The sequence below is a fragment of the Xiphophorus hellerii genome, chromosome 2 (genome assembly GCF_003331165.1).
Source record: "Xiphophorus hellerii strain 12219 chromosome 2, Xiphophorus_hellerii-4.1, whole genome shotgun sequence".
Classification (NCBI taxonomy): Eukaryota; Metazoa; Chordata; class Actinopteri; order Cyprinodontiformes; family Poeciliidae; genus Xiphophorus; species Xiphophorus hellerii.
The window spans coordinates 4,174,665-4,201,825 of NC_045673.1; the positions used below are offsets into that span (position 1 = coordinate 4,174,665).

The 27,161-nt window shown below is 38.6% G+C and overlaps 3 protein-coding genes across 3 annotated transcripts in view; 2 read left to right on the plus strand and 1 right to left on the minus strand.

Moving 5' to 3' along the window:
* The window catches only part of zfpm1 (zinc finger protein, FOG family member 1), a 117,064-nt gene extending 106,198 nt beyond the window's left edge, over positions 1–10,866 (minus strand). Inside the window, exon 1 of the mRNA XM_032580858.1 lies at positions 10,475–10,866. Coding sequence (XP_032436749.1) covers positions 10,475–10,514 — 40 coding nt within the window. The 5' untranslated portion in view covers positions 10,515–10,866. The remainder of the gene's footprint in view (positions 1–10,474) is intronic.
* Positions 10,867–14,507: 3,641 nt separating this feature from the next.
* LOC116731243 (fatty acyl-CoA hydrolase precursor, medium chain-like) lies at positions 14,508–24,083 on the plus strand. The gene is made up of 13 exons (XM_032580910.1): positions 14,508–14,615; positions 16,011–16,209; positions 16,301–16,439; positions 17,623–17,756; positions 17,827–17,980; positions 18,099–18,203; positions 18,767–18,868; positions 19,764–19,904; positions 19,999–20,079; positions 20,609–20,753; positions 20,828–20,977; positions 22,462–22,534; positions 23,547–24,083. Exons 1-13 carry the CDS (start codon positions 14,549–14,551, stop codon positions 23,686–23,688), a joined length of 1,632 nt encoding a protein of 543 aa, XP_032436801.1. The 5' UTR covers positions 14,508–14,548; the 3' UTR covers positions 23,689–24,083.
* A 482-nt stretch (positions 24,084–24,565) lies between these two features.
* kiaa0513 (KIAA0513 ortholog) overlaps positions 24,566–27,161 on the plus strand; it is a 47,138-nt gene continuing 44,542 nt past the window's right edge. The window contains exon 1 of the mRNA XM_032580944.1: positions 24,566–24,662. The gene's annotated coding sequence lies outside the window, so the exon portion shown is untranslated. The remainder of the gene's footprint in view (positions 24,663–27,161) is intronic.

The following is a 27,161-nucleotide window of genomic DNA, read 5'->3' on the forward strand; positions in this document are numbered from 1 at the left end:
ACATCAGATGGTAAACACCTGATTTATCCTGCAGAGGAAGCAGAATTTCAGCTGGAGCGTCATCATGGGCGCCGCTGGCTGCATTCTGTCCCCCCCAGGTAGCGTGTGAAAGTTAAACGTGTGCACGGCTGCAGCCTGATGCAGCTCCCCGCAAAGATATCTGATCTCCAGCATGAGAATCGTTGCCTGCATGATACCCAATCAGTCACCATCGTTAATATCTGTCAGCGGCATCAACCAAGAGCGAGTCATCCTGCTGATGCTGCCACTTTCCTCTTCTTCTTCCCCTTCAGTTTACGCTTCAATCTTCACGCCTTTCAGAGAACAGTTAAAAAAAGAGAAAAACCCAGAGATAAAAATCAACTAACATCAGAATTTCCTAACATGTCTGCGCTATCTGACACACAATCAGGAATGAGTAATACGTGGCATTAATTCTAATTAAATTAATCAATGACAATGCTTGTAAGCGCGAGTGGAGGGGAGTTGGAGGAGGAGAAAGCAATGCATTCACACCTATCATCTAATTATACAACAACATTAATCCCATTAGGGCTGGAACTGATTGCCAGGGTCCGGACCCCGGCTGCTCCCGTCGCCGCTGCTGCAGCGGAGCCTCTGCTCCCGCCTGCTCCGGCCCGATAACAACTCTAATCACGCCGGGAGATCTGTATCTGCACCGGAGATCAGGCCCCGCGGCTTATCTAAAGTTCACATCGAGCTAAAAGCAGAACAAAGCCGGAGTTAAAGAAACACACGCAGGAGGGGAGAGCCGCCGCCGCCGCCGCGCTGTGTGAGGCGCCCGGGTGGGTGTGTGGAATTCAGAGTTCACAAAACCAACAAATTAATCTCTCTGCTGTGAATCTGTGAAGCTTTTAAAACAACAAATATTTTTTTATTAACTTTGAGCTGGTATTAATTCAAGAGGAAGAAAAAAAGAGGAGGAGGAGGAGGTCAGCTTCCTCGTCTGGCCTCTGCAGACGTCCTGGTTTGCTCTCAGTCGTGGGAGGCAGCATTATTATTCACATTGACCTCTGAGCTGGAAGGGTGATGTCACAAAGCGGCGCCCAATCAGCAGAGAGGATCAGCAGCTGGTTATCTATCTACCATCAGCAGGCCTCCTTATCTGCCTCAAACATCTTTCTCAGAGGGTGGGGGAGCAGCATGACTGGCTGGGCTGCCATTAAAAACACACACACGCCCACGCACACACACACACACACATCTAACAGCTATGCGTTCTGCTTACTTCCACTTCCTGCTGCTTTTCTCTTTTTATTTCAATCTATTCATTCATCCACACAGACGGCAGCCCGTCAACATGCAGCATCCAGATGTAATTACTCTCCCTCCGTCTGCCTCCCCCTCCACCTTCCCGCCTTATCAGCTGCAGCGATCGCCGCCAACTTTTATCACGTCTCCCATCTCAACCGCCAAAATATAAGCTCGGGGAATCCAGCCTCAGTGGGCCGCCTGCATGCTATCTCCCCCATCGAGGAGAGCAGCCGTATCAGGCTGAAAGATCGCCAACCGTTAGGGAGGATGACGCACAAAGAGACATAGACAAATATCTATCTGCTACACAAACAACTCCTTCTCCTCCTCACTCTGAGCCTCCAGAAAGCCCCTGGAATTAATCCATTGTTGTTGGAGAGAAAACTGTTCAAAGAGATATAAATACTCAGCTGTCTTCATGTTATCTTTTTGAAGTTATGTCAGCTTGGAAAGTTTAAAATTGGGACTAATTTGGAACTTTACCAGCTGTCAGCTTTTAGTTTTCACTGGAAGAAAAAAAAATTACAAAAAGCTTCTACCGGTGAAAGCAAAATCCCCAAGCAAAGCAGCTGCAGTTCCTACGATGGCCACAAGAGGCAGCATTTAGATCCAGTCCAATAAGCTTTGTTTTGGCTTGTTGTGTAATTTGCTTATTTGTCTTTGAGCCACATATTTACATGAATCACTGATTAGATTTTTTTTCTAGTTATTTAAAAACATTTGGTGAAAGTGCAGCTGTTCGGTACCAAGGCCAAAACATGCATTTACTTTACAAGATTAGAGTTTTTCCTTCTTGTTTCTGTTATCACCTCCTGCAAGTTGTTGTTCAGGAAGAATTGAGTAAATGAACATTAATTAAAAAAAAAGATTATTCACTGAATCAACTTTAAACTGGATGTCTAGGCTCTTTTTTACCTGTTTGTTTATTATTTATTTGGTTGCGTCTGTGAAAAAATGACAGAAAAAATTATTTTAGCTCCAAAAAAGATTCCCAAATTAGTTACGTAAAAAAAAAAAATTTTGACAAACAGCAAATGACCATCAGATTATTGATGTTTTTCTGCTTCATAGTAACAATGCAGTAAACTTCACACAACACAAAAGCAGGAAAAAAAAACAACAAAATATTAATAAAACTGCTCATAATTAGCTTAGGTTACCTTAGTTTATCCAATCTAAACATATTTTTAATAGCTTATTTTACCCGTCTTAGCTTAATTCAAATTAGTTTAGCTTAGCTTTGTGTGACACGTCTTGCATTAGTTATCTTAGATCAGTTCAGATTATTTTATGTCAGCTTGCCTTAGTTTTTTTGAGTGTACACATTTTAGGTTATCATATTTAAAATTCACTTTATCTAACCTCACTGTAACCCAGTGTTTAAAAACACAAGAAAAAATAATAGATGTTGATTCAATGTCTTATTCTACCAAAATAGCTAAAAGGTAATTACGTAAATCTTCAAAAAAATGTGAAATATGCTTTTAGTGTTAGCTTCTATTGACAGATTAGGCAGCCAATGGCTGGCGCGGTCTGGTTTCGTGTCGGCCAATGGGGTTGATCGTCCCGCCCCTTTTTAACAGCTGGCGGTTGTTTCGTTCGGAGCGCGGCAGACAGGCTTGAAAGCTAACAGCTGACGGTTGCTTCGCTCAGAACGCTTGAGAGCTAACAGCTGACGGTCGTTTCCGTAAAGAGGTAGAAAGAAATTGACGAATCTGGAAATTGGTAAGGAAAACAATATTAATATAAATTCACTAAATATATAATTCAAAATACTACATTCGGTTTTATTAGATCTCGGAGGGTTTCCCCCGTGAACAGCTGAAGCCCGAAAAATAGCCGTTGACAGCTCGGAGCATCGGTGAGTCATCGCACGCGCTCGGCAGTTGGTTAAGTAAATTAGGTGAAAATTGGCTAAAATACCTATTAAATTATAAAATTTAATATAAAATAAAATTGATTGTAAGATTTTGTATTGTTATTGTTGTGTATGTTGTATTTGTTTTATGTAATTGCATTTATTTTAAGATTGAATGTATATTATATTCTTTTTTTTTTACCACATATAAGCTAATCTATTTAGTTTTACTAATATGTTGGAAAAATTGTGTTCTGTTAACTTGTTGTTATACAACATGAAAGAAAAAAATAAGAAGAACTTGAGAAATGATTAAATAGCATCTTATGTGCTAAAATGTTTTACTTTGGCCTTGTTATAGGTCAGGTTTTTTTTTGGAGTTTGTACAGTACACTTTTGGCTTGGAGGGCCAAAGATTCCAAGACCCTCTTCACCTGAAACTGGATGGCGAGCCCCAGCCCAGAGGACCAGGCGCACGGGTAGATAGTAACCCGACTGGTCACCAGCTGAGAGACCTTGAGACTGAAGAATTAATTCATTGGAGACTGAAGTATTCAATTTATTTATTTATTTATTTTTTTTAAAAGCGCGCAGTATTTGTTTGTCTGTTTTAAATGTGGATCCACAATTGTTTATTATATTAAATATTTGCTCTTTTCTTGTAGACACTGTGTGTTCTGTTGTTGCTCACACCTGGGTTCCCTAGAATTTAATATCTTCTGATTAGGCCCAACTTCCTATATATATAGTATAAATTAATTAACCTGTTTTTGTGAGTTGCAGGTTACATTACATTAGTTTGTATTCACTTACTAAGTTGTATTCCTATCTAAACTTAGTTTACCTTATGTTAGCTTAATCCAATTTATTGTAGGTTAGCTTATCTGAGTTTAGCCTGGTTTACTTGGGTTTTACTAGCTTGTCGGACATTAGCGCTGCTAGTTTGGTTTAGCTTTGATTATATTTAAAGATCACCCAATCGTAGCTTTCCCCATTTTACTTTAGCCTACGGTAAAAGCTAAAATAAAACATCTGTGGTCATCTTAGCTTATCTCAAAGTAGCTTGCCCTAGCTAACGGTTCCCTAGATCATGTTAGCCTATCTAAAGATGGCTTATCTTTTCTTAGTCTAACTTAGTTTACCTTAGCTTAAACTGCCTCATCATATCTTAGGTTTTCATCAACTTACTTTGATTAGATTTACAAAGGTAAATCTAATCAAATTTACCTTTGTAAGATTTACAAAGGTAAATCTAATCATCTTGTACATATCTTCCCCTGTTAATAGGTTTTTCATTAAGTTAACCAGGTGCCATGCCATAATTATTGTGGCTTACACATGATGTCTGTGTTTTTTAAAGTAAACATGAGTTTGAAACACTACTGAAGTGAATTTCTTTAGCCATGACACTTGTATAGTGATCAACTTGTCCATTATCCTTATTGTTTGAGCACACAGTGCACATCATTCTGTCGAGGTCAGGTACAAGGACTGGACTAAAAATATGCAAAGAAAGAAAAGAATGTCTTAAAACCCCAATAATTAAATAAAGGTCTGGCTGCTTGGAAAAAAAAAAATAAGTTACTCTCAGTACTCTACGTTGGGTTTTTCTCAAACACCACACAAGTACAATGGGCTAATCTGGATCGAGTTTAATCTATCTAAGCCTAAATTGTGTTTAAGTGGTTAAACCAGACCAATAAAAGAAAGTTTTTCTCATCTTCAGTTTCTAATTTTCCACCCTTAAAGTCTTCACTCTTTGTTGAAAATGGTGGGACTTTGGCTCTAAACATCTACAGCAGTAAAAGCAGCAAAGGTGGAAGTAGCACCAGAGGCTAACCCCCTCACCTCCAACATATCCCAGGCGAACAGAGCGCTTATCACTCCCCACTGCGTCCTATCAAAATGTCAGCCGAATCACAAGAGAGTCACGGGGCTGAGAGCCCGTCCGATCTCAGCCCGGGCCCGGTGCGTGGGGGACGAACGGAGGACCGAGGCAGCTGACGAAGGCGGCCATGACACCCTGGAAACACGCACATGCATGGTCTCTCACGCTCAACGAGTCTGGGCCGAGTTTATCGGGCTCTGGGTCTGGAATACAACTGTAGGCCTCGGTGTTGGCTGTACTGTTAGCTGGGAGTTTCAAACTTTGAATGGAAATAGGACTGAAACGATTAATTATTGAAGCACTCGTCAACTAAATTATCAATTAATCATTGAGTGGAGTAAACAGACTCAAAAAGGGCTGAAAGAACCACACACTCACAGCTGTAATTAAACCAAAACTGTACAAAAAACTTATACATTTTGAATTTATGATTTAAAAAAACTTTGGTTTGTAACTGTATTGTACCCAGAACTCCTCATGTGGCAGAGTAAAGTAATGCTACGTTTTTGCATTTTGGGCAATAAAATATTTATTTATATAAAAAATAAATAAATAAAATTGTTTATTTGCATTTAAAAGAAAAAGCTGCCAATTTTTTAACCAATTAATCGTCAGAGTTACTGACAGGATAACAGATTACTAAAATAATCGTTAGTTGCTGCCCTAAATGGAAACAGATATGAGAAAACAGGAAGTGACACGGAGCAGGTTGCAGCTGAAATCAGTGGCTACTTCTGTGAATCTGAAGGCTGAATGGTCCCGGATCGGCTTAGGGAAACCAGATCCAACAAACTGAACCTCGTCTGAAAGTTTTCCTGGTTCTGTCTGAGGGATATGATGAGCTCTGCTACAGAAATCGGGTCCAGACCTCCTGGGAGGGACTTTATATCCCCTCCGGCATGGGAACGCCGACTTTAATTTTGTCCACCTACTTAATCCTTGCAGGGGTTAGAGGAGGGATCAAGCCTGGACTTGGATGAGAACCCGGCGGCGCTCTGCTCGCTTTAGCATCTACATCACCGAAAAAGTTTAAAAACGAAGATGCAAAAACCTGTTTGCACAAGTATGAACACACTTTAGAGTAAAAAAACGTTAATTATGGCTGAAATAATCACTTTAATCGTGATGAATCGATTATTGAAATAATTTTTTATTAATTTAGTAATCGATTAATCGTTAACTAGAGTCTGCAGACTATAAAAAAGGCCAGTTGTTAAAAGAACAACATATTCAGAGCAATAGTTAAGCCAAAACTGTACAAAAAATAAATTTAAGATTGCATTTAAGATAAAAAATTTAAAAAATCTTTATGATTTATGGTCTTAGGTTAAACCAACACAGCGCTGTCACAACTTTTTGAATCCTGGGTCAAAAATCTGCAAGTTGAAAGCACTGAGAGGCAACAATTTCTTGACATTTTTTAAGTTAATAATGCTAAATAATGAAGTCACAATAATATGAGAATAAAGTCAAAATATTACAACTTTATTATTGTATTTTTTTTTACTTTTTTCTCATAATTTTATATATTTTTTTATTTTTCTTAGCATTGCCCTATTAAAAATGTGCAGAAATGATTTTCAAAGATGTACAGTTTCCTAACTTGCTGGTCAAGATATCAGTTTTAATTTATTACCACCAACAAACAATCTTTAAAAACCTTTAACTTTATTTAGCCCGTTTTAATTAGTGGGTATGACGAAGTCTGTTTTTGAGTGAAAAGCTTCCCTTTTGTGTATTCACTATAACATCAAAGTGAAAGCAAAACAGAAAAACAACACGGCTAATAAAAGAAAAACATTTATATCTAAAATTTATTAAGATAAATGTGTTATTTAAAATCTTATGTAAACAGAAAAAGTCTCCATCTGCAAAGCAACAACTCTAAACACAGAGGTGAAATCCTGCTGATTTAAGCATTTTTAGAGCAACAACCTCTAAGAACAAGACAAAAAAGGATAAAACCAAACTTAGATTTTGAAAATCTTTGTTCAAACCAAAAGGAAAAACAACAAGAATTCAAACTATTTTACATCAAAAATAATTCATCAAAAATCTTCTGGTTTTTTACTTAAAATTCAGATGTTTATTTTCACCAGCAGTAAGCTGCAGGTGAGTTTATTCCCAAACAGTCGTATATAAAAAATAACGTTTAAAAACACTGAATTTCATTACGAAGGCGTCTGCAGATCCTGTGAGCAGCTAAAAGTGATTTGAGTCAAATATCTACTTTCTCAGATTTGTTGCTTACGTGACAGGAAGCTGAACATCTTCAGGATCTACAGAGATAAAGCCAGATATCAGCAAAGGTCACGATGGTCGGGGGGAAGTTTAACAGACAACCATCAGCATGTTCTGACAACAACATGAATCAATTATGAAAGGAGGCGCAGCGTTTATTCTGAAACACGCTTCAAGAAGGAGAAGAAGAAGAAGAAGAAGAAGAGAGTTTCATCTCTGGGCCTCCCTTCTGCCACATTTTGAACCTCAATGCTCTTTTAATTTGGAGTGAAGGTGAATGAGAACTAGTCACGGTTTTCAGCATTTTTTACAGTCAAAAATCTGAAAAGTGTGGAGTACATTTGTATTCAGCTCCCATAAGTTAACGTAAATTGTCTATTGCAATTCGTCTTTGTAAATCCCCCGAAGCTCTTTCAGATCAGATGGAGAGCATCTGCAAGCAGCAATCTTCTAAATTTTCCACAACTCTATTTAGGTTGGGACTTTGACTAGGCCTTTCTATGCTTGCAGCTCCATTTAGGTGCATTTTTTTGGGTTGTTGTCCTGTTTTAAAGTGAACCTGCACCACCTCAGGTATTCTGGCATCTTCCCATTAACTCTGAGCAACTTCCTTTCCTCTCATGAAGGAAAGCATGATGCTGCCACCACCATGTTTCACAGTAGCAGTGGTATTTTCAGGGTAATTTGGAGTGCAAGCTGAATTTTGGGTCTCATCTGAGCAAACCGACTTCTTTACATTTTTTGAAGTGTTCTCTACTTGCAAAATGCAAACTGAACCTCTTCTACTTTCTTATTTCAATTACTTTCTTCTAACCACCCTGCCAAAAAAAACCCAAACATTTTTATGGAGCGCTCAACTATGGTCACGCTCAAACATCATGCAAATATGGCCCAAACCTGATTTTTTGCCCATGTCCAACTTTTTTATGACAGTCTGATAGATCAAATTCCAATCTTTCCACCCCAAAAAAACTATAATTTTTGCCACTTTCATATATGACAGTAAATCAAATATGTATTGTATCCGACTTTTATGTCATTAGCATGAGAAATGTGTCATAATTCTGCACCAGAAGAAGCCAGATCAACCTGGACGTAAACACTGGCTGGAAATGATAACCATGAAATTATAAAATGTGTCAGAAGGTTATTTCTATTAGCTGTTTTTATGTTTTATTAACTTCTTTCGTCTTATGATTTTTAGACAATACGTTTGGCTCTCACTGCTGAATAAACCTTAAAATCAATCCAAAGAAGGCGGAGTCCGCTATTACTTCCGTAAACAGAGCAGTGCTGAGTGACGTCAGTGTTCTTCTTCTGCGCATGCGGGTTGGTTTGTTAACGCAGAAGTCTGATTGCCAATTAGTCGCACGAGCAACAAAAAATGTGTGAACATAGACCAAGAGTTTTCCGTGTCTAAAAACAAATATCCTGAATTTTCTGTTTATAAGATTTACACACGATTTAATTAAAAGGTTTGAGTAGAGAAGATGAATTACACAAGCACTCCACACGTTTGAGATTATTTGTAAAAGGGAGAAAAATGAAATCTTTGCGTAAGTTGTGCAAAAAACAAATAAAATGTAAAGTTGACTAAATGCTGAAAAGTTCATGAGAGAACAAACTCCTACGTGGCGAAATGCACCTGCTGCGCGCTGGATCTGATCACAGCGATCAGACCTCTACGGCTGCAAACATGAAGGCATTTCTGCGAGGTGATATCATGCAGACTAAACTTCCAAAGTGTTGCCAGCAGACAGGAGGTTTCTGAGGACAGGGTGACACAATCAACGATGCAAAAAAGCCAAACAGACAGATAAGACACCTTCCAGCTGCAGCCTCCTAACTGTTCCTCAGCTCATTAAAACTCCGTGCGCAACAAGCCTTTTAATGCGCTTTTTTCTTCTTCTTCTATCAACTCTGAACATCAGTTACCACCTGATAAAGCTTCGCAGGTCTTATAAACAGGAAAAGCTCGGAGACCAGAACCAGAAAAAGGGCCCCTTTCAAGCGGCCCCCAGATGCATTATTGAGTTAAAAGGATAGATGGGAAAAAAAAAAAAAAAGATCCGATTGTGAGCTGCTATCAGCGGCTGAGATCAGCCATGCAGGCCTATCTGCAGCCCCCATCTCTGGGAGAAAGGAGGAAGGGATGGTGAGGGGGGGGAGGGGGGCAGCCTGAAACTGAAAACAAATAAAAAAAATAAAAATAAAGATCCAATTTTAATCTTTATCTGAGCTCACATCGGATCGCTGCCTTATCTCTCCTCACATCGGCTTTTTCAGAGAACACTGACGTTTCCACAACAGAATTAAACAGGAAGCCGCGGCGACACATTCAGCTCAGCTGCCGATGGACAAAAACACAGAAGAACAGGCTGAACACGGAGAGAAAGAGAGAGAGGAAGGAATGAAAAGTTTCCTGCACCGACAGGGAGGCTCTGGCAGGGATGAAACCGGGAGGAAAAAACTCTGCAGCTGAGCTCAGTTTAACGGTTCTGCCTCAGTTTGGTCCTCAGAAATGGTTTTATATCAGATTTACTGAAGTTAGGCTTTGATTCGGTTCCTTTAAACCGGACTGGGTTCATCTAAAAATGATTAATTCATTAAAACACGATTTGTGGTCTGTTAAGCCTTAAAATGCAAGTGAACTTCTATTTAGATAGTCAAAACTATCTATTCTAAATCGATAATGATTGGAGTATTTCATCTAATCCCAAATGTGTGCAGAATAATCACAATTTGTGATCTGAAAACCTCAATCTTGCTTAGAAAATCCCCAGAATCGGTGATTGTATGCTTTTTTTTTTAGCATTTATAACCTTTAACTTTTGATCCAGCTTGACTAATTATTTGAAAACGCTCTACAATCTGTGTAACCATTTACAAAATTACATTTTACACTAAGATTTGATTATACTGCATCATTTAGATTTTAAACATTGAAATAAAACTTTCACAGATTATTATTTGCTTTGATGTACTCAGAATAAGCCAATCCAGGTTTCACGAGTTAAACTTTTTCATATCTGGGTTCGGTTTTTAATATTTTGTGGAATATCCCTTTATCCAAGTGCAGAAGCAGCAGCTACACATCAGACACCAGCTTCAGCGCCGTGGTTACCGGGTTGAATTCCCAGTATTCCGTTTCTCTGGGAACATTCCCATAAGAAAAACAGCACGAAGGAGGAATAAAGTTGTCGGTTCCTTACGTTTAATCTGCCGGGGTTTGCTCTGCTTTCTCCGGGACATGCTGGCTCTCCTCCTCCGTCCGTCGGTCCTCCCTCTGGTGGCGGCTTCGTTCTCTTCGTCTGCGGCGGTTCACAGCTCAGAGATCCGCATGACCCTCCAGACAGCTGGGGCTACCTGTGGCCGCTGAGTCCGCACCTTGTCCTCCGTTTTCGCGGTTCCTTTTATTCCGTTAGCGGCCGTCGGAGAGCTGTTTACCGTCAGAAAGCGTCGGTTCCGCGGAGTTCGGCGGGATTCCTGCTGCTGGTTTCTGTCAACTTTCCTCTCACCGGTCCGCCCACTGGTCCTCCTGCGGGGAGTCTGAGCCGGAGAGCCGCTTCCAGTGGAGCCGCAGCGCTAGTACAGATGAACTGTGCGGCTACAGAGGCGGAGCACGAGAGGAGGAGCTACGTCATCCCGTACGTCTGACGTAGCAAGACGCACTCAACTCCTATTGGTCCACGCAAAGGCGTCGTTTTCAAGCCGTGAAAATAAAAATAATATATTAAAATTATAGTCAAATAATTATATTAAAATGCTAAAAGTTAAGTTTAAATTTAAAGTATTTACATTTCAAGTTAAATCAAGTGAAATAAAGAATTTATATAAAAATCTGAAAATTCTGTCAAAATGCAACATATGAATACTACAACTATGTATGATTCAATTCACAATTAAATAAAGCAAAAAAATTAAATTGATTAATTTTTTTAAGTAAGTTAAAGAAAGTGGTTTATCATTTGTTTTAGGGACAATTTAAAAATTGACCTTGTGAAAACAATTAAAAAATAAAACTTAAGACAGACACACAGAGTGCAGAGAAGCTAAAACAAAACTTCCCGCGTTTGCTGCAACGTTCATTTAAAAACAGATGAAGACTGAGTTTGTTTCTGCCACCAAAGTTAACTGCTGCCATCTAGTGGACATTTCTTAAACATCACCACATGAAAATATTTACATTTATATATAAGGTCTTTTGAAGAAATAAACAAACGTGAATATTTCATTAAAAAACTGCTAAAACCTGCACTTGTTATGAAATATGTTTAAGAACATTTAACTAAAGTTATTATTAAAAGAGGCAGTGGAAGACAAAGAGAGCCACTGGTTGCTTCATTCTGGGTCTGGGTCTGTAAATGAAAGAAGTCTGTTGTAAAATTGCCAACTAAACAATTACTGCACAAGAAAGCACACTGGAACAAGTTTTCTTGTTGTAGTTCAATTTATGCAGTAATAAATCAACAGACTGCCCCTCTGCCCACCACAGCAACACCATCATCAAGTTTGCTGATGACACCACAGTGGTGGGGCTCATCTCAGGAGGCGACGAGTCCGCCTACAGGGGTGAGGTGGAGCGGCTGTTGCAGTGGTGCAGGGAGAACAATCTGCTCCTCAACAACTCAAAGACAAAAGAACTCATAATAGATTACAGGAGGAATAAAAAGGACATTACACCACTAACCATTGGGGGAAAATGTGTGGAGAGAGTAGCTGATTTCTGTTTCCTGGGGGTCCACATTGAGCAGGGCCTCACATGGAACATGAACACCTTCAAGCTGATAAAAAAGGCCCAGCAAAGACTGTACTTCCTGAGGGTTCTCAGGAGGAACAACATCAAGGAGAAGCTGCTGGTGTCCTTCTACAAGTGCTCCATAGAGAGCATACTGACCTACTGTATCTGCGTATGGTATAACAGCAGCACTACGGCTCAAAGGAAAGCTCTCCAAAGGGTTGTGAATACAGCCCAAAAAATCATTGGCTGCCCTCTCCCCTCACTGGAGGACCTGCACAGCGACCGCTGTCTAAGAAAAGCACAACACATCACAAAGGAAACTTCTCACCCCGGACATTCTCTGTTCACACTGCTGCCTTCAGGCAGAAGATACAGAGCAACCAGAACAAGAACCAACCGTCTCAGAGACAGTTTTTACCCGATAGCAATAACAAAACTAAATGCAATCAAAAACAACCATTAATCATCATGAATGATGAATATGAGAATGTGGCTGTTCTTATTTTTCTTTTTTCTTTTTTTTGCCAGTTGTTTGTTGATTCTTACATTGTGTGTGAATTGTGAGACAGTTATTTTTTGTTTTTGGGCATGTGCACCGACTGATGGCACCCTTTGAATTTCGTTGTCCTTGTGACAATGACAATAAAGATTTATCTTATCTTATCTTATCTATCTTAGATGTTAATAAAGAGCTCAGAGGAAAAGTCTGAGTAAGAAATCAATGGACGAATCCAACCAACATTTAACAAGGCCTTGAACTTTAAGCTGAAACACTAACACAATATACAGTCACACATTATGAAGACAAGCAAATATTACATTTTGTCAAATGCTATGATAAAGACCATCAATACACAAACATGCTGATCAATGTTCCATTTAGTGCTAATCAAAGGAAACTGTAAACAGATTGGTTTTAACTCCTACACCAGCCCTTAAACACCATCATTGATCTGTACATGGAAAGAGATCAGATCAATGCTCTGAGAGGAGGTCCATGTTGGTGGTTCTGGTTCCTCTGCAGCAGCTGGTCCCACTCAGCCAGTTTGAGTTGGTACCATAAAGGTTCTTGTTACAGTTTTCATGTCATCTTACCTGGTTTTTGAGCAGCACAAGTGATGCTACCAATCAGCAGGAAAGAAAACCACACAAGCCTGCAAAATTTGGATTAAAGCCATGTTAGACTCACCTCATAATGCTGCTGTTAGTGGAGGATAGACCTCAGATTCCTCTGATAGTGACTCCGTTCAAATTTTTAATTTTAGAATTTTATTCTCAAATATCTGAAATTTATCTAAAAATCTGACATTTTTCTGGCATTTTTTGTTTTTACTTTTGAAGCTTAGAAATGTCCTTGTTTCTTCTAGAACATTTCTGAGATTAATCTCCAAATTTCAGTGCTTTTTCAAGAAAATGTTCAACTTTTCAAAAAATGTTCAGTTTTTTTTTTTTTTAAGAAAATTTTTGAACATTTTCTGTTTGGCAGAAATTTACTTTATATTTTTCTATCAACAGTGGCCCTAATGCGCCGACGTTACTAAACACACTTTTGTTAACATGGTGAAATTTGCACAAAGATGGCAGTGGGCACCAAATCTTAATTTCATCACAGGGATCTGTCAGAACCAAATGGATCCATGATATGCTTCATCTGAGGAGTGGGTGCACATGTAGGAAGGACGAACCCAGGGCGCAGTTCATGTAAGAACCGCCCCTGCAGACGCCAACGAAAGCCATTTTCTCTCCTGTCACGGCCTTCATCCAGATCTTCATGTTTCAGGTTTAACATCTTTATTCTTCCTGCAGGAAACGGTTTCAGATCTCAGCTTGAAGCAACAAGAACGTAAGTCAGCCAACGTTCTGAGTGATACATGCCCCTCTTGCCCTAGTTTTGCAACATTTAGCTGATAAGCCTCCACTGTCCGGGATGTGGCCGGGGAGGCTGAATCCAAACGGGTCCAAGGAGCACAGCATGTTTGTTCATCCTGATGTAACAAAGTGTTTTCTCCTATAAGACAAACGGACAGCGTTTCCTAACCCAACCTGTTTCCTAACCCAACCTGTACAACTGATCTACACCAGAAGGAGGTAATTAAATCATTTCATTCCAGTGTTTTGTATTGTGGCAGATCTAAAAACTGCAGGACAGCGGCCCTTGAGGACTGGAGTTTGACACCCCTGGTCTAAATAATCTGGACCACCTCCGATTTTTACATCAGCATGACTCAGCAGCTCAAACCTACCTAAGGTTTCTGTATCTGTTCTCCCAAGACATGTGACCGGCCTGTAAACTGTTTGTGCCTCAAATCTGTCCATGTGGGAGATCATACATGTGTAAATATTGTTGGGTTCAGAGAGCAGGATGGGTCTTTTTTTATGCATAGACGTTAAATCATTAAAGTACATTCTGTATACAAAGACCCGACTGTTACTGGACTTTGTTGTATGTGAATAGTGAAGGTACCAGAGGGGAGGGGCAGAACAGCAGGCTTATATATCTGAACACCGACTGTAAATCTTTGTCTTTTGTTCCTGGCTGCACAAGATGAGAACAGTGCTGCTCGTTGTTTTCCTGCTGCCTGTGCTGATGGTGGCGGCACATCCAGCACCAGGTAGGAAAAGGATTTTAACTTTTAATTGTGACACTTTTCTCACTCTGTAAAGTCAGACATGTTGTTTTTGCTGCTGGATAAAAAGATTTTTGAAACCTGAAAATGAAAACAGCCTCTGAAGCTGGAGACCTGTAGTTAAAAAATGACAATAGGTTGAGAGAAACTTTAACAAATAATTTTTAAAGTGTAAAAGTTCCTTCAAAGCATATTGGCATCAACTTAAGGAAGAAAAGTGCATATGGAGCATTTAATGTATTTAAGGCCACTGTTAATCAGGTATAAATTATTTAAAATAAGGAAAAAAGTTGCAGAACCAACAAATATAGAAATTTATTTTTATCTGCTGTTACCATCATTTTAAATACATCTTGTTGACTGTTGTATCAATTAAATGTTATGTTTTTATGTCTTTACTGTGATTATTTTTTAATCATATTTTACTGTTTTAAGTGTTGGTTAATATTTTTTCTGCTGGCTGTACAACATGTCATTTCCTGGAAATGATAAAGATACCTCAAAGGCATTTCTTTTTAAAGGCTTTGAATAATATCGAGTTCTATTTTAGTCCTGTGGGTTTGTTGTTTTTATTCCTTTATTATTCATAGTGCATTATTTTAATTACATTTTAATAAATGTGGTCTTATGATTTGCTGCTGTTTTTGAGCAGGAGTCTCTTGAAAGCAAGATCATAAATATAGATTACAAACAAGCAATAAAGTTTTGAAACTGAAAAAACCCTCAAATCTAAAAGGTAGTTTTGATATTTAAAAAATATTTTTTGTTTATTAATGTTCAACATTTTGTTTCGTCCCATAATATTTTACAAAGTTGGAACTTGTGCAGTTTCTCAGGATAAGCCACATGTTTTCTGTAGGATTTAATTATAGGGCCAAAGGCGGCCATTTTGAATCTGATGAACCAATTCTGAGTCAGTTTGGAGACGTTTTTGGTCTTTATCCTGCAGAAGAAAGCTGATAAAAATGAACTCTTAACAGCTCAGAGAGGAAGCATAGTGGGAACAAACAACATTATTGAGTTTCACAGTTGACAATCAGATACATTTAACCATACTTGCACAAACAACAATAAAAAGCATAAAATAATAACACTAAACCCTTTAACAGCCTAGTATAGTCAGGTAATACTTTTAAATTACTAGAACATTCTCATAAAACACCCTTAAAATAAATTGGCCCGTACAATTTACATTACTGTCTGGTAGCAATTTCTTTTTCAGTAGAAAGAAATGATATGTTGAAATTTAAATGAATCATTTTAAAACCTTTTGGAGGCCATTTTCTCTGTGATACTTTACCAAACCAAATTTTACAGTTTTGAAAAGAGTAACTGATTCAATAAAACAGAAAAATCATATCCTGTCTCTGTTCTCATTAGGGAGCAGCGAACTTGTGGTTTCTCTGAAAAGTGGCCAAATCAGAGGAGAATATGTGACTGTAAAAGGCACAGAGAGGAGGGTGAAGCAATACCTGGGGATTCCCTTCGCCAAGCCGCCTGTAGGGCCCCTCCGGTTCGCTGCCCCAGAGAGCCCGGAGCCCTGGGAGGGGGAACGAGACGGCACACAGCAGCCCCCCATGTAACAACCCCAAACCACCAAACAAATCAGCGTTATCCCAGAGACTCTTGTTCATGTCTGAATCTGCTTCCTGGTGTCCATCTGTTCTCAGGTGCGTCCAGGATCGAGAAATAGTCATAAATATTTCCATAGCCATGTCTATGGACTTCTCGGTGCCAGAGGTTTCAGAGGACTGTCTGTATCTAAACGTCTACACTCCAGCTGAAACCACGCCAGAAGTTAAGCTGCCGGTGAGTTGAACAGTTGCAGAGATAAACAAAGAAACAGTGAACCAGGAGTACCTTGTTAAAATCTACTCACAAGAGACACAGCAAGAGATACAGAAATGCACAAAGAGGACTTACTGTAAAGGAGAGTGCACAAAGTTTAAAGCTGATGCCTCCATTCAGTATAGAGACACAGCTAAACACAGAAACACTGAGGCTGGAGTATTTTGTTAGAATGTCCTTGTAAGAGACATTTAGAACCAAAGTGTACTTTCTACAGGAAAGAAAAGAGAGTACACACAGTTAATGGTGGGATACCCTCTGTCAATGGCTATCCAGGATAGAGACATGGCTAAACAAAGAAACACTGGAGTGTTTTGTTAAAACATGCCCAAAAGACACCCAACTAGCGGTAAAGAATTGAGCAAAGAATACTTTCTGTAGATCAGAAAGGAAAGTACAGAAAGTAGATGTCAGGAAAACATTTGTCATTTCCTAAATCCAGGAAAGGGACCCAGCTAAACACAGATAGGACTGAGCGAAGAGTACTTTCTATAGGAAAAAGAGAGAGTATACGCAAAATTAATGCAAGAAACCCTGTCAGTGACTCCATCCAGGATAGAGACAAGGCTAAACAAAGGAAAAACTGATCCAGAATTACTTAAAAAAGCTAATTAATATATGGAGTTGTCATGCATTCATTGGATAACTTCATATCTTATATGAATTATACTTTCCTCTGAACACAGTAGCTGTGGACATTGAGAACTTTCTAAGGAAAGAAAAACAAGGGACATTAGCATATAGCTTGCTTTTTGTTGCTTTAAACCAGGGGTTTCAAACTCCAGTCCTCAAGGGCCGCTGTCCTGCAACTTTTAGATGTGCCTCTGCTGCACCACACCTGAATAGAATAATTAGGCTCTGGAGAAATTTTCTACACAACAAGGAGATAATTAAGGCATTTCATTCCAGTGTTTTGTACCTGTGGCACATCTAAAAACTGCAGGACAGCTAACCCTAACCCATACTGATTATCCAATCACATTTTCACTGAGCTCAACTGATGTTAATGTGTAAACATAAATATCGACCTCAGTCTGGGCTGAGTCTGTGTAGACAGTGTGGGCTTCGCCCCATGCTGCTATAAACTGTAGTTCCTATATCCAAAGGTCAGCTGACACCTTCAGGCTCTTGTGTTGTGATTCAGGTGATGGTGTGGATCCACGGAGGAGGTCTGGTTTTAGGTGCTGCCTCCCAGTACGATGTTTCCTCATTGACTGCATATGAAAACGTTGTGACAGTCGTTATCCAGTACCGTCTCGGCATCCTGGGATTCTTGAGGTAAGAAAATTCTGATGTCCAGATGTTGTCCAAATGATTGCCTAAAGCAAGAACTTTCCTTTTTTTGAAGCACTGGAGATGCACATGCCAAGGGAAACTGGGGTTTGTTGGATCAGCTCGCTGCTCTCAGGTGGGTGCAGGAAAACATTGAGGCCTTTGGCGGCGATCCACAATCTGTCACAATCGCTGGGGAGTCTGCAGGAGGCATCAGCGCATCCATACTGGTAAAGAAAACTCCTTCCTGGGGAATTCAAGAGATCACACACTTTTAAAACTGTTTTATGTTGGATATTTATCACTATATTCCTCCTGATAACTTACCAAAAGTGTCTTTCTGCACAGACTCTGTCTCCCCTGTCGAAAGGACTCTTCCACAAGGCAATCTTTCAAAGTGGAGTTGCAACTCTTGGGGCCTATACTTCGGATCAGCCTCTTAATCAGGCCCATGTACGTTTGAATGTGTTTGTACTCACTCCTAAGGTGGATATCTCCATGATTTGTTCCTTTGGATTTGCTCTCTGCATGTCCCACTGGCAGGAAACAATGCAAAGGAAAAAGTCACAAGGGAAGAGAGGAGAGTCCTGTAGCTTTAAGATATAACCAGGGTCAAACATCAGAATCTAATTTCAGAGTTACTTAATCAGGATCAATAATGGATGGACGGACGGATGGATGGATGGATGGATGGATGGATGGATGGATGGATGGATGGATGGATGGATGGATGGATGGATGGATCGATTGACCAACGGATGGAGGAATGGTTAGATGGAAGCACAGACTGACCTTTGGTCAGTCCAGCTTGATGGATGGAAGGTTGGACCAATGAAAGAATGGATGAATGGTCTCACATTTCCATCCATGTTGATCTGGACCCATTTTTTTACATAAATAAATTAGAAATGGCTCAAGACTTTTACACACTTCTCTGGTATTTGCATCATGTTGGTCCAGTGTGACTCTTCGCTTCTCGGTGTTTTTAATGACCTCATTTCCTGTCTTATTGCCAGGCTGTTGCCAACCTTACTGGATGTTACATGAGCAGCACAGAAGAACTGGTCCGGTGCCTCCGAGGGAAAACTCAAGATGAATTAATTTCTGTAGCCAAACAGGTAAAATAACCTTTAAAGATACTGTGGCTGTCCACCTGTGTTCTTTAATGTGGTTATTTTAGGGATCATAAACTAATAAATACTTTTTCTTATTTCAGTTTATTTAGTTAATTTATTTTTTATCCACTCTGCATTATATGATTAATTATTACTTTCACATTTCCCTTCCTGTAATCTCCATTCTTATAAAACCTGACTCGAACAAAAATTGCCGCCTATTAACTGTAATACTTACGTCCTCCACCAGATGGCCGAAGTCAGGAGGATTTCTTGTAGTAGGTTTTTGAGGAAAGCAAATCTACTTTGAGGAAGAGGTAGAAATATTGAAGACACTCATTTCAAGTTTGGCGTTACAGGATTAAGAGGTTATTGATTGTAGGGAACTTTGTAGCTGACCGCCATCTTGGTAGGTGTCTGTAACAAACTGCCATGACAGCTGGACTGTAGTTACTATGACAACAATGCACAATGCAAGAGTCTTTCTCTAGCACATTGGTCAAGAGCAGAGTTGGGTGGTAACTAGTTACATTAACTTGAGTAACTTTTTTGGTAAAAATTTACTTTTATAAGTATATTTTTAAAAAAACTGTACTTTTTACCTTTCCTTGAGTAAAAATATGTTGAAGTACTGCTACTCTTACTTGAGTACAGTTTTGGGGTTCTCTGCCCACGTCTGGTCAAGAGTATCAGTATACTTTCTTTTTCAAAGCTATGATTTAAGTATGCTTTGCACTACGTTTGCCTACCAAGATGGCGGTTCAGTGGCATGCATCACTTCCTGTTTAGACTTGTAAGAACTTATTTATTCCTTTCTGGCTGTGAGAGATTGTTGGGTTTTGTGTTGGGAGTCTTTTTTCTTGCTTCTGTAGCAAGATAGCTTCTATTTTGTGTGCAGAGCAAAATTATACTCGGAGCCACTGTTGACGGCGAATTCCTTCTCGGCACATCTGATGATCTTCTCCAGAGGAAAGAAGTTCTGAACATCCCAGTGATGATGGGCGTCACCAACCATGAGTTTGGCTGGATTTTGCCTCAGGTGGCGTTAAAGTTTCAGCAATGACACGTTCCAGTTGTCTCTGTTTGATGTTGAAGTATTCTGGACTGGTTTGTTCTCTTTTGGTGGATCACAGGCCTTCACTCCTCGTGGTTGGGAAAAAGGCATGAACAGGGAGACAGTGCTGGCAGTGGTCCACTTGTTTAATCCTAAAGGGGTGAGATTGTGAGAATTGCTTATATAAAGCTAGAATTTAGATATTTATTTTTAATTTGATGAGCAAATTCATAAACAACTAGAAAATTTTGTCTAGTTTCTACTGCAAATATATTAGTACACTTGAATTATATTAAGACAACTGAAAAAAGAGAAAATAATTCAGACTTTAATCTCAGAATTTAAACTTTAATCTCAGAATTTTGACTTTGATCTCAGAAATTTAATGTCAGAATTCTGAGATTTAAGTTAAAATTCTTCTGTTTTTCATTGGCCCTAATCCTCTTCCGTATAAAACAGTCTACAAGTAACATTTCAGCAAGATATGGGAGCTTGTTTTAAGTTCAGAATAATTCCTTAATATTGATGAAAAAGTCCTAGTCCACTGTCAGATTATTTCATCTATAACACTGGAAAATGTCTCATTATAAGTAGAAAACCCCAGATTGGGGCATCCAAAGAACTCTAAATATGGAAACAAGCCTTGCCTCAGATTTTTACTGATTTATGAACCTCTGTCTGTGTTTCAGTCTGCCTCTGCAGCTAACAATCTCATCGTGGGTGAGTATCTGAAAGACGCAAAAACCCCACAGGACATCCGAGACGCCTTCACGGAGGTCATGGGAGACCTGGTGATGGTGCTGCCCACCATCAAGGTGGCCGGATACCACACAGGTCAGAAACAAAGATGGCTGACCTGCTGTGCTTTGGTCTGCATCTCTGCTCACACCTGTTCCTCCTGGCTCCAGACGCGGGCGCTCCGGTGTACATGTATGAGTTTGTGTACGTTACGGATAGACCCAGGCCCAACAGGCCGAGCTTTGTGAAGGCGGACCACGCTGATGACGTCGGCTACATGTTTGGAGCATGTTTCTGGAACGGACACATCAGAATTACTGGTTAGTATACAAGGTTCACAATGACGATTACCACTTCGGACATCTTTTAGTCGAGTGTACCTGCAGGATGCTTCAGTTCCAGTTGGTGTCTGATTTCTAGAACAAATATCTTACTACGCTAAATGTTTTATTATAAGTGAAATAATAATCTGCCACTGGAAGTTGTACTTTTTCATTAATATTAAGAAATTATTTACTTCACACAGCTTAAAAGCTTAATTAGTTTTGTCTTATATTAAGTGTACTAGAAACTAGATTAAATAACTGATTTTGTGTTTTTGCAGTGTAGAATGAAGTCTTGCCTCCGATTGTTGTTTTTTTCTTGCTGTCCCGCATTATATCTGCAGATGTTAGGAATGTAAGTCAAGTCATCTTCCATTCACAACTAGCATAATGTCTGGAAATATCAGGAGTAAGCACCAGAGTCCAATTTGGGATTAGTTTGAATATAAGTCCATTCCCACCAGCCGTGTTTAATTTGCTTTAATCCAACTCTAGTCAGTTTTTCTAGAAAGTCAGTTTTTTGGGGAGAGATATAAATAAGTAATCGAACCTGTTAGCTTTGATCTCGGTTTGGTTGAAAAGAATTCTGATGCTGTTTGAATACATATGTGAACACTAGGCGGACCGGAGACCAGGAGCAGGAAGTGGACTATAACACAGGGAATTCTGGGCAAATACTACTAAAACAAACATACTGTAAAATGCTAGTGTAAGAGTGAAAATTGGAGTTATGAAAATGTAAAATGTTTTGGAAATGTTTTATTTTGAAAGGCTCCCCGGATGGGGGAGATGAGTGAACATTGGGGAACAGCTGAGTTTGGTGGCAGCTGTTGGAGTAGCGGAAAAGAAATTAAAATGTTCGACACTGAGAAAGAGTTCAATTGTTTCTGTGGATTATTCTTCAAAGGAGAATCAGTATCTGGACACCCACGAGTCTTACACTAGCGGGAGAAATGGCTTGTTGTCTTTATCAGTCAATAGAGAAACAATACAACAGCTAAAATCTGAAGCGAAACCATTTCATTTACATTTTGCGAAGAAAAAAATTGCAAAATTGTCTTCTTCAGAAGTTTTTGTATCATGTCCTTCACTAGTTCTTGGTGCAGCGCCCCCACAGGTCAGGAGAAGAACAGGTTTTTCCAAAGGGTTTGGATTGTTTGACACAGTGCAGTGAGAAAGAGAACATCAGCAGTTGAAAGTGTAATAAATGTTGCAGTTTTGGTCTCCAATCCAACCGAGTCTACCGGACTATCAGGTGTAAAAACACTCTAAGTGGGTATAAATAAAAGGGATTGTCTAAATCAAAAATATTTTCTAAAAAATGTGATTTTATTCTAGGATTTTGTTATACAACTCTCTGTGAAGTGCTTAAACTTTCTGCTGGAAAGTGTGGCTGTGTTAATCCAATGCTCCCTCAAAGCAGTAATTATCTGAAAACAAACTTCATTCTGTGGTTAAAACTCTTCTTTTTCCATCTTCAGTCAACTGCACTGATCAGGATGAGAGGTTTTCCAGGACCATGATGTCTTACTGGGGAAGTTTTGCCAGAACTGGGTAAGAAGTGAACATTTGGCCAAGTAAATAAATACCATCAATAACTCTGAAGATGCAGAAAGATTCTCGTCTCAGGGGTTTGCATACAGCTGGATTTTGAGACTAAATCTGAATAAAGATCACATCTGTAGATATACAAGTACTGCATTTGCATTGTGCAGAGAAATTCAGACTTTTGCAGTTTTAGTGCATGTTTTGTGTAATATTTCCTTCAGTCTAAACAAACTGACCAGTTAACTAATGCTCATCTACTTTATAAATATTTTAGTATTTATGAATATTTTTTCAGTTATTTGATTAAAATGAGTAAATTTCTGCTAAATAAAATCAAAACTTTCTAGAAAATTCAAGAAAATTTTTGAATTTGAAAAGTCAAAAATTTGCTAGAAAAAACTGAAATTTTTTTAGATTGTTATAGAAATTTTCTAGAAAAGAAACTTTAACATTTCTTAGTTTCAAAAGTAAAAAAATTGCTTGAAAAAAAACCTCACATTTTGGCATTAATCTCATGAATTTTCTGGAAAAAAACTTGGAAAATGTTCCATTTTTGAAACAGAAACTTCCTTTTTTTTATATAGACTTTCTCCAAGATTATTCTCAAAATTTCTGATTTTTTTTTTCTCCCAAATTTCAGACTTTTCAAACACAGAAACTTAATTGTTTTTTCTAGAAAATCTTTCTGAATTATCTCCAAATTTTTTAGTTTTTTGGCAGGAATTAATTCCTGGTTTTTTCCCCTTTCTTTAATGATCCTAATAATATGACGTCATAATGAACGCATCAAACTGAAAAAAGCTGCGGGTTTTTGGTAGAACTGTACCCGCAATAGTCACTAGAGGGCGTCCTAAGCAACCAAAAGAAGTGGAAGAAGATTTGCACATTTAATGGAAGAAAAGCTGTGTGTTCTGAAAAAAATAAGACAATAAATTTGAAAGCTTCTTCATTGTTTCACATGTAATTATCCAGATTGTTTATTTCTGCTTGTGTCTGCCTTGTTTATATTTGTCCCCAGCTCTCCTAATGGTCCTGGTCTGGTGAACTGGCCGCTGTACGACAGGCAGAAGCAGGAGTACATGGAGCTGGGTCAGACCCAGTCTGTGAAGCAGAAACTGAAGAAAGACAAGGTCGATTTTGTCACTGCCGTTCACCCTTAGAGGCTGCAGCAGATGGAAGCAGCAGTCGCTAAAGCTGCAAACTGAGCATCGAGTTGTTTTATTTTTAGCTCAGCGTTTTAATAATACTTATAATGCAGTTAATGCTGATCACTGCCTGCAACATCTAGACTTTTTTTTAGTCTTTTGATTCAGGCTGCTTTGCAAACTGGATGTAATTAAAAAATGTCTTCATTCATGTTGTGTAATTGTTGTTTCGCTCTTATTTTTCTACATTAGATTAAAGCAGGATGCATGAATAAAACATCACTATGAAACAGGGATGTCCAAAGTGTGGCCTGGGGGCCATTTGTGGCCCTCAAAATGACTTTGTTTGGTCTGAGACCACAAGTCAAGAAAGGTTAAAAATGTGGCTATCAAAATAGTCCCAATTGGTGGTGAAAAGAAAAAAACTCAAAAAGATGACAAAAGTGGGTAATTCACCATCATGAAGATTTCATTCAGATTTCAAACATTCCAGCTCTTTAATAAATTTAAATCATTCTCTTTTTAAATTCCATTTTAAACTCTGTTAAGTTATTGCTTATTTTAAAATTGTCTGGATCCTTTTTATCTTCAAATATCTTTTTATTGTTTATTAGAAAAATATTGACAGAAATTGTACAAAATCATGTCAAATTTTAACAGATTTTCTGTCGAATTACCAAAATAAATCTTTTAAATTGCATTCTATTTTGTTGGGCTTGTGTTTTGCTTGTTGCTTATACTCTCTGGTTAAAGATAAGTATATTATTTTGGTTTGTTATTTTTTAACCGAGAAATACCGTTGATAACGTCTTCGCAGCGCTGATTGGCTGCTGCTCCTCCTGACGTCATTGGGTCCCCCCTGTCTTCATCCTCGTATCTACTGGCGCATGCGCAGCAGAGTACAGTCTCACAGTGGAGGAGGTTGATCCGTAGAAACACGGAGAGTGGGCTTACTGTTGTGTCCGGACTCCGTGGGACGGTTCGTTCAGGTACAGCTGTCTGTCACGCTGTTGTTTTATTTTGAATTCCTCGCGTTTACTTCACCGGAAGTCACGTTTCATCCTGTCTGTGAGTCTGAATGGCCCCGGGGTCACAGTGGAGTTCGGTTCTGGCTCCTTTGTTATAGATTAACTGGTGGCTAAATTAACTGGTTGAAACCTATGCGCAACGCAGTTGTTTCTGAATTGTAGGTGGCTGTGTTGATGCCTGTTGAAAAATGCTACTTGTGTGACAAAACCGTTTGCAAAACTTTACTATAAATCCCATTTCAAGCAAATATGTTTAATGTTGCATTTGAAAATTATGTTTCAAAACAAGTTTCTACAGAGCAGCGTTCAGTGCGCTTCGAAAACATCGCATTGGACCATAACCAGATCAATGAGTAACACGACAATCCCATTCACATTCAGGTTCACCCGAATAAATTCATTCCAACTCATGAATAGACACAATATAAACCTAAGTGGAAGGTTTCTGCTGTTTGTAACCAGCAATGATCAGAAAAACATTGGAATTGACTCTCAAGTACCTGTAATGTGAGTTGCTTAACACTTCTAGCCTGGTCTGTGTTTTTGGCTCAGATCCTGCAATGCAGCCTCACTGTTTCTGAACTTTCTTTTTTTAGCGACACTACCTACAGTAAGTGTCGCTAAACAATGGGGTTGGTGTCATCATATTTAATAAAATTTAAATCACATACCTGATGGTGTTGCTTGTGGTGTTTACGTGTCAAAATAGAGAGGAATGTAAAGTAATGTCAATAAGTTATACTGGAATAAAATCTCATTTAAATGATATAAAGTTAACAGCCAATGTTGCAGTTGGTGGTGATATATAAATTGACAACCAAAATCATAATAATAAACGTTATTACATTACTGTCAGATACCACCAACAGATTATGAGCCATATCTACAGTATTTGTCTGTGTGTTCTCTACTGGGAACCAGTTTGCAGGTTGGTGACGAGGGGAAATAAACTTAAAAACAAAACGAGCCATATTAAGACCTGGATTAACTAACGGGGTCCTCATCGCAGATATTTGTAAAAAATTAGGTGGCTGTGTCGTTTCCTGATCAAAACGCGACAAACGTAAATAAACGGATTAGAAAATGTCTCTACTTTCTCTATGATCTCATCAAAACAATAATTCTTTGTATGTGAAGGAATATTCAAGAATATATTGAAATATCACCAAAATATACCACAGTTCAGAAGGAGACTGTGCTAAACTGTAAGAATTTGTACTTTCACCCAGCATTGATAAAGTACTGACGATTATTTACATCTTCTCGGTCTTATATTGACTGACATGTTCTGCAAACATGTCAATATATCATGCAAATTAATTCCTTGCTCATTTAATGGAAGCTACATTATTTCATTTGCACCTTAACTGGGCTGCAGACGCAAAGCTGTACAATTTACTAATTTCACAATATCCTTACAATTAAAAGTTTGCCTGGCAAACCTATTAAACAATATTACCTCCAAAATGTTGGCAGCAAGTGAATATTATTTTTTTAGACAATAAAATAAAGTGGTCCAAAAAGTGAATCAGAGGACATCTCTAACTGGACTCGTACCAGCGGTCGCTGAGCACTGAGAGCCGTTTTATCCACTATCGGCCAACGGAAGTGCAATAATCCTACCTGTAATTGATTCTGATCTCACAGACATCCCGCGCTTTAGGAAGCAAACTTGGATTAACTGGTGACACTTTCAGAATTTTAGTTTGAGTGAAGATTTTAACCCATTTCTGATGTAAAAGTATATAAGACAATTGTTTTTTCAGCGTTGTCTCTTAAGGTTGAGTATTAGGGTCACTTGATGAAAAGAATAAAGATGTTTAGTTAAATTACGAGAAAAAATATCAACAATAAAGAAGAAATGACACTGCCACATAGATCTGAGGTAGCCATGTCTTCTGTAAATGAGCTAGGAAATAAACTATAACATGTTACAAAAACAGTGTTTAAAAAGATTTCGCTATTTTTTCTGTGGATATCTAATTCAAATATCATACAATATTAAGTATTGGCTATGTTGTGAAAAACAACATAGCCAATTGATCTTTTTAAACATTTTATTTTTAATCAAATGGCTCTTCAACATTTATGTCGGCTTTAGGGGATTCATCTTTGCTTTGAGATCTGTTTATGGCATCTTGAGAGCCATTTCGATCTTCCTTTGATGAGTTTCAACCTCTGAAGCAACACATTAATCAGGACAAGTTCTGTGTAATTTACATGTTTTGGTGATTTTCCAGATTAATGTAAAAAAAAGGCAACATACCATGTTAGACCAATAAAAGTCTTTCTAATTAGTTATTCCCGAGATCTTAATGGGTGTCTTACGGAATCGGATAGTATTTTTGCAAACATTTGTAGTTTTTTAAGCTTATTGCATTGTTTATTTCCTCGTTCGGTAAAAGGGTCCTAAAAAGCCACGCCCACAGAAACATCTGTCTCTCCCAGATGTCGCCAGCA